The 10152-nt window shown below is 50.5% G+C and overlaps 1 protein-coding gene across 1 annotated transcript in view; it reads left to right on the top strand.

The window, feature by feature from the left end:
• Positions 1 to 714: 714 nt before the first annotated feature.
• The window catches only part of LOC121563412 (C-type lectin domain family 4 member E-like), a 30223-nt gene continuing 20785 nt past the window's right edge, over positions 715 to 10152 (top strand). Inside the window, exon 1 of the mRNA XM_045218444.1 lies at positions 715 to 817. Coding sequence (XP_045074379.1) covers positions 715 to 817 — 103 coding nt within the window. The remainder of the gene's footprint in view (positions 818 to 10152) is intronic.

Raw genomic sequence — 10152 nt, 5'->3', positions numbered from 1 at the left:
GATAAGTTGATTCATTATTTTCATAAATCACTTTTATAATAAGAAGAACAAAAGCACAGATTAATAAATAAAGGAACAATGTCCTCTGAGGTCTGCCAGCTTCCTGATTGAATGTGATTGGATCTTCAAAAAAGTGTGACCTGCAGTTGGACACAAGCAGAGGGCAGAACAGAACTTAGAGGACACACACTGTTCGCAGGCAGACCCGCACGCACCCACCAACGCACGCACGTCTGTGAAGTTCCCCTTTAAAACCTCTGACAAAGATGCAGACAGATTTCTTACACACACTTCTGAATATTTCCTCACACTGACGTCACACACAGACAGCACAGATAGAAAAGAAGCCCCCTATTTGGCCATCGATGGCCAGTCACGGAGTGCAAGACATAACGTGACTTCCTTATGAACAATGCCACAGACAGGCCTTGCGAAATATTACATCCTGCTTGAAAGTGATTGGATACTTAAAACATTCCTATCAACTGCAGTGCACCACAGACAGACATCAGAGAGGAACCAATAGAGACGCATATCAGAGCAGCTACTCAACTACTGGTCATTGAAGTTAGAATCATTCAGTAGATATTACCATTGCGAGTCAGTTAGAAAGGTAATCATAAGTAAGTTAACACTATAAGAGGTCAGACAGACTGAATTAGTTGATTAATTGATTGATTGGGGTAATCATTGATATTCGGACAGTTCGTTAAGATGGCCAGCTACATCAACAAACAGGTGATTGAATTAAACAAAGTTACTGAAGAAAACCGGAACAGAGCAACAAGGAACGTGAAGACTGAGACCCATCTCTCAGGTACAAAGAATGATCTCTATCTTTCTCTCTCTCACACGCGGAGGCAGGCAGTTATGAACGCACTAACTGAACGCATGCACGCACACACACACACACACACACACACACACACACACACACACACACACACACACACACACACACACACACACACACACACTCACTCACTCACTAACACCACGTAATAGAAAAAACACATTTTTTTGGTTCTGTCTTCTGTGTGGTTCAGTTGGTACAGAGCGTGTGGTTCAAAACCAGCTGGGGTCACGTACACTAAAATGTATCAATTCAATGTATTTTTTTACTTTACTTATCGAAACTATTTGGAACTATTTAAAGACGATCAATTGAAAATAACCTTTTTAAACAACAACACAGGGGACACCCCGCCACTGTATTTGGTAAACAGCTGAGGGACTGGGCTGGAAAAATGTAACCACTCTCAAATTCATAAAGAGATATATGTATGCAAGGACTGACCATCCACGAGATCAAAATGATAGTTTTAACAATCTGAAGCTATATGGTGTTTGTTTACAATTTCATCGTGAAACAAGCTAATATTTTGGGTCGTGATGGGGTTAGACGTTTCAACTAAGCTCATGAGGCATTTACAGTAAAAGTTACATTTTCAAGTATCAATGGGGAAATATCGTTAATTTAGAAATCACAAATTGCACATTTTAAGTCATGCTGCAGCTATATTGTGTAATTTTTGGCAATTTAATCATACAGTAGCTTCCTGTTTATCATATTTGAGATGACTGCAAGCTTGAGCAAACATTTGCTGCCAACCCTCAATCTCTATATAAATCTAGAATCGGCTTCCTATTTCGCAACAAAGCCTCCTTCACTCATGCTGCCAAACATGCCCTCGTAAAACTGACTATCCTACCGATCCTTGACTTCGGCGATGTCATTTACAAAATAGCCTCCAACACTCTACTCAGCAAATTGGATGTAGTCTATCACAGTGCCATCCGTTTTGTCTCCAAAGCCCCATACACTACCCCACCACTGTGACCTGTACGCTCTTGTTGGCTGGTCCTCTCACTACATGTTCGTGCGTCAAACCCACTGGCTCCAGGCCATCTATAAATCACTGCTAGGCAAATCCTCGCCTTATCTTAGCTCATTGGTCACCATAGCAGCACCCACCCGTAGTCTGCGCTCCAGCAGGTATATCTCACTGGTCATTCCCAAAGCCAACACCTCCTTTGGCCGCCATTCCTTCAGTTCTCTGCTGCCAATGACTGGAACGAATTACAAAAATCTCTGAAGCTGGAGACTCTTATCTCCCTCAATAACTTTAAGCATCAGTTGTCAGAGCACCTTACCGATCACTGCACCTGTACACAGCCCATCTGAAATTAGCCCACCCAACTACCTCATCCCTATATTGTTATTTATTTTGCTCTTTTTGCACCCCAGTATCTCTATTTGCACATAATCTCTTGCACATCTAGCATTCCAGTGTTAATACTATTGTAATTATTTTGCACTATAGCCTATTTATTGCCTTACCTCCATAACTTGCTACATTTGCACACACTGTATATATATTTTCTGTTGTATTTTTGACTTTATGTTTTTTTACCCCATATGTAACCTCTGTGTTGTTTTTATTGCACTGCTTTGCTTTATCTTGGCCAGGTCGCAGTTGTAAATGAGAACCTGTTCTCAACTGGCTTACCTGGTTAAATAAAGGTGAAATAAAAAATAAAATATAAAATATACATTTAAATTTTTACATTTTAGTCATTTGGCAGACGCTCTTATCCAGAAGCGACTTACAGGAGCAATTAGGTTAAGTGCCTTGCTCAAGGGCACATTTACGTCATTTAGCAGACGCTCTTATCCAGAGCGACTTACAAATTGGTGCATTCACCCTATAGCCAGTGGGATAACCACTTTACACTTTTTTTTTTTTTTTGGGGGTGGTGGAGGCTGAAGGATTACTTTATCCTATCCCAGGTATTCTTTAAAGAGGTGGGGTTTCAAATGTCTCCGGAAGGTGGTGAGTGACTCCGCTGTCCTGAGCGTCGTGAGGGAGCTTGTTCCACCATTGGGGTGCCAGAGCAGCGAACAGTTTTGACTGGGCTGAGCGGGAACTATGCTTCCGCAGAGGAAGGGAGCCAGCAGGCCAGAGGTGGATGAACGCAATGCCCTCGTTTGGGTGTAGGGACTGATCAGAGCCCGAAGGTACGGAGGTGCCGTTCCCTCACTGCTCCATAGGCAAGCACCATGGTCTTGTAACGGATGCGAGCTTCAACTGGAAGCCAGTGGAGTGTGCGGAGGAGGGGGTGACGTGAGAGAACTTGGGAAGGTTGAACACCAGACCGGGCTGCGGCATTCTGGATGAGTTGTAGGGGTTTAATGGCACAGGCAGGGAGGCCAGCCAACAGCGAGTTGCAGTAATCCAGACGGGAGATGACAAGTGCCTGGATTAGGACCTGTGCCGCTTCCTGTGTAAGGCAGGGTCGTACTCTCGAATGTTGTAGAGCATGAACCTGCAGGATCGGGTCACCGCCTTGATGTTAGCGGAGAACGACAGGGTGTTGTCCAGGGTCACGCCAAGGCTCTTCGCACTCTGGGATGAGGACACAACGGAGTTGTCAACCGTGATGGCGAGATCATGGAACGGGCAGTCCTTCCCCGGGAGGAAGAGCAGCTCCGTCTTGCCAGGGTTCAGCTTGAGGTGGTGATCCGTCATCCATACTGATATGTCTGCCAGACATGCAGAGATGCGATTCGCCACCTGGTTATCAGAAGGGGGTCCCAAATGCTTCCCTATTAGCACAGTTGACAGTTGCTTTGACCAGGGCCCATAGGGGTCTGTTCAAACGTAGTGCACCATATATGGAATAGGGGGCCATTTGGGACTTCCCCTTCTAATTCACTATTTTTGACCAGGGCCCATGGAGCAGATATACAGTATAGATTTTATTATCACAATGTAGTTAAGTAATGACAAAGCAAGTATGTCACGGTTTACTATGCCAGAACCCAGAAGCAGACAAGGACAAGGTACGTTGAGAGAAAGGTGAGTGTTTATTTATTGATTCCAGTGAGGCTGAATAATCCAGGAACAGAGCGGGTGGCGTGGATGGGTTGTTGGGGGTGCAGTGGTTGGTCGGTACTGGCTCGCAGCAGCCGCCGACCATCAGGCAGAGGTAGGGTGAAGGTTCGGGTGAGAGACTGCAGACAGAACAAAACGGAGGTCAGTACACAACAAGTCAAGAAGGTGCAAAACAACAAAACTAACACTACTGGCTCAGAAACTGATACGCTGACAAACATACTGTTCATGGCTACAACGATCCGGCAGGAACTGGATGTTGGGCCAGAGCCTAAGAAGGGTGATGATCAGGACCAGGTGTGCAGATTGCTGATGGGATGCAGGTGCGGGAAAACCAGAGCGCTCCCGGAGCGTTCCCGAACCCTCGGAAACTGGAGAATACGAGCAGGAACACTAGTCACCAGACAGGACCCGACTCAGACAGCCGGGATCGTCACAGTACCCCTCCGACGAACGCCACCGGGCGGACTTCGGAGCGCCAGGATGGAGCGGTAGAAGTCACTGATGAGGTCTGCGTCTGGGACCTGTCGCCGCGGAATCCAACTCCTCTCTTCAGGGCCATACCCCCTCCCAGTCCACGAGATACTGGAAACCCCGGCCCCGCCGTCTGGAATCCATGATGCGACGCACCGTGTAGGCAGGACCACCTCCCGATCATCCGAGGAGGAGGAGGAGGGAGGCGGAGGAGGCAACAGAGGACTGAGGAAGACAGGCTTGAGGCAGGAGACATGAAAGGTGGGATGGACTCTGAGCGTCCTCGGTAGTTTGAGTCGAACTGCCACTGGATTGATCACCTTCTCCACCACAAACGGACCAATGAACCCCGGCAACAACTTCCTAGACTCAGTCCGTAACGGAAGATCCCGTGTGGCCAACCAAACCCTATCTCCGATGGTATAGGTGGGAGCGGGGAATCCCAGCGACGATTCGCCTGGAGCTGATACCGGTCCGAAACTCTAAGAGTGCCTTTCTGGCCCGATGCCAGGTCCGGTGGCAACGCCGAATATGGGCCTGCACAGAAGGCACTGAGAGCTCCTTCTCCTGAGAAGGAAACAGGGGAGGTTGATAGCCATACAGGCACTGGAAGGGAGACATCCCAGTGGCAGATGTAGGAAGAGTATTGTGGGCATACTCAACCCAAGGCAACTGAGAGGCCCAGGAGGTGGGGTTGGAAGAGACCAGACAGCGTAGCGTTGATTCCATCTTCTGGTTGGCTCTCTCCGCCCTGACCATTGGATTGGGGTGAAAACCAGATGTGAGACTGACCGTAGCTCCAATGGCCAAACAGAAGGGACTTCCAGACAGCAGAGGTAAACTGAGGGCCACGGTCGGAAACGATATCACTGGGCAAACCGTGGACCCTGAAAACCTCCCTAACCAGGATCTCGGACGTCTCCGAGGCAGAGGGAAGCTTGGCAATTGGCACAAAGTGGGCGAACTTGCTGAATCTGTCCACGATAGTCAGAACGACTCGTGTTCCCCTCAGAAGCGGGCAACCCCGTGACGAAGTCCAGGGCCAGATGCGACCATGGTCGCCGGGGAATAGGAAGGGGGGGTGAAGTAGTCCAGAGCTGGGCCGATTGGTACTCTTATTCTGCGCACACACTGGACAGGCAGCAACAAAACCCCGAGTATCCTCGGCCATGGCAGGCCACCAAAAACGTCTGCGAAGAAACGCCATAGTCCGAGCCACGCCAGGGTGACAAGCCATCTTGCTGGCGTGGGACCATTTGAGACAGCAGGACGAACCGACTCAGGCACAAACAACCGACCGGGTGGACCGTTACGGGACCGGGCTGAGTCCGGCGGGCCGCCAGCACCTCCTCCTCAATCTTCCACATAACTGCTCCCCACGACGCAGTTCCGGGGAGGATTGTCTCGGTCTTGGACCCACTCTCCTCCGTCTTGGAGAACATCCGGGACAAGGCGTCCGCCTTGCCGTTCTTAGATCCAGGTCGGAACGTCAGGGCAAACTTGAATCGTCCGAAAAACAACGCCCACCTGGCCTGGACGGGAGTTGAGACGTTTAGCCGATTGCACGTAAGCAAGATTCTTGTGGTCCGTCCAGACCATAAACGGTTGCTCCGCCCCCTCCAACCAGTGGCGCCACTCCTCCAAGGCAAGTTTCACCTGCGAAGCTCCCGGTTACCCACATCGTAATTCCTCTCCGCAGGCGAAAGGCGACGAGAGTAGTAGGCGCAGGGATGGAGTTTACTGTCCGTGGAGCATCGCTGCGACAGGATGGCGCCAACTCCACATCAGGCCAGCGTCCACTTCAACGTCGAACTGACGGGCCGTGTCCGGTTGAGAGAGAATCGGTGCGTTGGTGAATCGCCTCTTCAAATCCAGAAGCGTCGATCCGCCTCCGGATTCCACTTGAAAGGTCCTGATGCTGGAAGTCAAGGCAGTTAACGGAGCGGCCACACGGCTGTAATCCCCGGATGAATCTGCGGTAGAAATTCGCAAACCCCAAAAATCTCTGGAGCTGCAATCTCGTACCGGGCTGGGCCCATTCCAGAACCGCTCTAACCTTCTCCTGGTCCATCCTAATCTCTCCCCTGGAGATGATGTACCCGAGAAAGGATGTCGTGTGGGCGTGAAACTCGCACTTCGGCCTTCACAAACAGGCGATTCTCCAACAATCGCTGCAGAACCTGCCGGACATGCTGGACGTGGTCGGAAGGTTCCTTCGAGAAGATCAGGAATGTCATCCAGGTAAACAAACACAAAGAGACCGATCATATCTCTCTAGGACGTCGTTCACCATACTCTGGAATACCGCTGGAGCATTGGTCAGTCCAAACGGCATCACCTGATACTCAGTGACCCATCGGTGTATTGAAACCCGTCAACCACTCGTCCCCCTCTCTGATCCGGGACCAGGTGATCGCATTGCGTAGGTCTAGCTTAGTGAACACCGTAGCACCCTGTAAGGAGTCGAAGGCAGAACTCATCAAGGGCAGGGGATACTTGTTCTTGACCGTGATGTCATTCAACCCCCGATAATCAATACACGGTCGAAGAGAGCCATCCTTCTTACCCACAAAGAAGAATCCTGCCCCCAGGGGTGATGACGAGGGACGAACGAGACCAGCAGCTAGGGACTCCTTGATGTAGGTCTCCAACGCCTCACGTTCAGGTCGGGAGATACTGTATAACCTTCCCTTGGGGTAGACAGCTCCAGGGACCAGGTTGATGGCACAATCATATGGTCGGTGGGGAGGGAGTGACAGAGCCTTCTGCTTACTGAAAACTTCCCCCAAATCGTGATATGTCTCGGGAACCAGGGACAAATCTGGGGGGTTTAGCCTCAATCACCTGACTGGGAACCGAATGGGGGCAGGCAGTCTTGAGACAGTTAGCATGACAATCAAGGCTCCAACTCGTTACCTTGCCCGTCACACCAATCGAACGTGGGATTGTGTTCCTTCAGCCAGGGGTATCCAAGGACCAGAGGAACATGGGGAAGACGGGCAGAATGAAGAATGAAATCATCTCAGAATGATTCCCCCGACAACCGCATCTTAACCGGTTCAGTCCTCATCGTGATACGTGCCAGACTACTGCCGTTCAGAGTGGTAGCTTCAATGGCTTCCGGCAATTGCTCCTTGGAAAGCCCCAGCTGTTCCACCAACTCGGCATCTAGAAAGCTTCCATCGGCACCTGAATCGATAAAAGCGTTAATCGCTAAGCTCTGATTCCTGTTCATAAGGGTAGCCGGGAAACGGGGTCTGACAGAGGTACTGAGAGGTTGAAACTGGCTCGCTAAAAGTCCTCCCAACTTTAGCGAGCCGGGCAGTTTGACGACCGCCGGGAACAAGTGGAGATGTAATGTCCCGAAGCTACCACAGTAGAGGCAGCAGTTGGTCTTACGTCTAGGTTGACGCTCCTCCTTGGTTAACCCGTGCCGCCCCACTTGCATGGGTTCAGAATCGGGAGAGAGGACCTCTCCACTAATCCATTGTGGTGGAGAATGATCGGCGTGTTCTGGTCCACCACCCGACCCGACTGGGAACTGAGAAGCTGATCGATTGGACGGACCCCATTGCTTCTCCCTCCTTCGCTCTCGGACTCGATTATCCACCCGAATAGACAAAGCTACCAAGCTGTCCAGGTCACTAGGCTCCGGATAGGAGATCAACTCATCCTTGAGCTGCTCCGACAGACCCTGGTAAAGGCCGCTTGCAGAGACTCCTCGTTCCACCCACCTCTCCCACAGCCAACGTCTTGAACTCGATCACGAAGTCGGCCACGCTGCAGTTCCTTGGCGAAGCGAAAACAGGCGCCTAGCTGCGTCCCTCCCTCGGACGGAATGGTCGAAGAGCTTCCTCATCACGGCCGTGAACCCCTGGTATGAAGCCATGCAGGATCCTGCTCGTTCCCAAACGGCTGAAGCCCACTCCAGCGCTCGACCACGCAGCAACTCAATCACAAAGGCTATCCCTAGCCTTGTCTGTGGCATAAGAGTAGGGCTGTAGATCGAACACTAGTCCACACTGCATAAGGAAGGAACGGCATCTTCCCAGCTCCCCCTCATACTTATCCGGCGTCGGAACCTTGGGCTCACGGATGGACACAGCTTCAGAAGCGGCAGGCGAGATGGGTGAAACCGGTAGTGGATCCTCCACCGGACACTTGCGTTGGTTCTGGACCTCCGTCAGACCGGTAGAAAGGTTCGAACTGACAACGCGATCTCCTGTAGTACCATGCTATGATGGCCCAACATCTTCTCCTGCTGGGTAATAGCATGGCCGAACAGAGTCCAGGTCCGCTGGGTTCATTACTGGCCGGATCGTTTCTGTCACGGTTTACTATGCCAGAACCCAGAAGCAGACAAGGACAAGGTACGTTGAGAGAAAGGTGAGTGTTTATTTATTGATTCCGAGTGAGGCTGAATAATCCAGGGAACAGAGCGGGTGGCGTGGATGGGTTGTTGGGGGGTGCAGTGGTTGGTCCGGTACTGGCTCGGCAGCCGCCCGACCATCAGGCAGAGGTAGGGTGAAGGTTCGGGTGAGAGACTGCAGACAGAACAAAACGGAGGTCAGTACACAACAAGTCAAGAAGGTGCAAAACAACAAAACTAACACTACTGGCTCAGAGACTGATACGCTGACAAACATACTGTTCATGGCTAAACGATCCGGCAGGAACTGGATGTTGGGCCAGAGCCTAAGAAGGGTGATGATCAGGACCAGGTGTGCAGATTGCTGATGGGATGCAGGTGCGGAAAACCAGACCTCCCCGGAGCGTTCCCGAACCCTCGGGAAACTGAGAATACGAGCAGGAACACTAGTCACCAGACAGGACCCGACTCCAGACAGCCGGGATCCACAAAGTATCACAATTCCAGAAATGTTTCAATATTTTTTGACACACAAAAACACACCCGTTGTAATTATGTAGTACAAAGAAATGTGCACCCTGTTCACAACGGTCTTTTGTTTTTGTGGCGCGTGAGTTTCAAGTTTGAGGAAGCTTACCTAGCATTTCTACTGATCTGCGTACCAGTTCTGATTTTCATGTGTATTTTCGTGGAACAGTTTAATTTCAATAAAGTTTTTGTTTCTCAAAATCAACCAGCCTCTGCCAAATGGACACATTGATACACTTGATTGGCTTAATAAATTGTCACGGTTCAGACAGACGACAAGAGGACCACAATTACACGTCACACCAGAAAGTTTATTAAAACTTAAGGGAAAAGGGGAAGTAGGGAGTGAGTGAAGGCTCCAGGGGTTATCCGTCCAATGTGCTGGGTCTGTGCCCCCCAGTGGCAGCGATAAAGTCCGATGACGCCGGTGGTTGGTGGTCCAGAAGTCCTGGGGGAGGGAAACACAGACACAACGGGGCGGATGAAACAAGGCAGAAGTACAGTTCAAGGGAAATCCAAATACGTTGTAGCAAGGCAGAAGGCTGGTCAGAGTTACCGGGGTCGAAGAGTAGTCAGGAGTCGATGGCAGAGAGCAGGTCTGGTTTTCCTGGGGCAGAAGAGTATCCAAGAATCAGGCAGGTCCGGGGTCACAAAACAAGGGTGAGCCAGAAGCGCGAGCACACAGGTTCCGGGTGTGAGCTTTGCAGACGATCTGACAAAGGAGAGCTGAAAGACGGGACTTAAAATACTGGGAGAGGTTAGTGGGTAATGCAGCGCAGCTGGCAGAGTAATTAGAGCGAGCAGAGCAGGAACAGGTGGAGCTCGTTAGGCTGAGTAGAGAGAGAGAGATGAGCAGAGTGGAAGATAGTGGAAACACATGAAGGT

Source organism: Coregonus clupeaformis, unplaced genomic scaffold (assembly GCF_020615455.1).
Source record: "Coregonus clupeaformis isolate EN_2021a unplaced genomic scaffold, ASM2061545v1 scaf1587, whole genome shotgun sequence".
Classification (NCBI taxonomy): domain Eukaryota; kingdom Metazoa; phylum Chordata; class Actinopteri; order Salmoniformes; family Salmonidae; genus Coregonus; species Coregonus clupeaformis.
The sequence above is the reverse complement of the archived record's forward strand: the minus strand, read 5'-3'. Positions and strand labels throughout refer to the sequence as shown.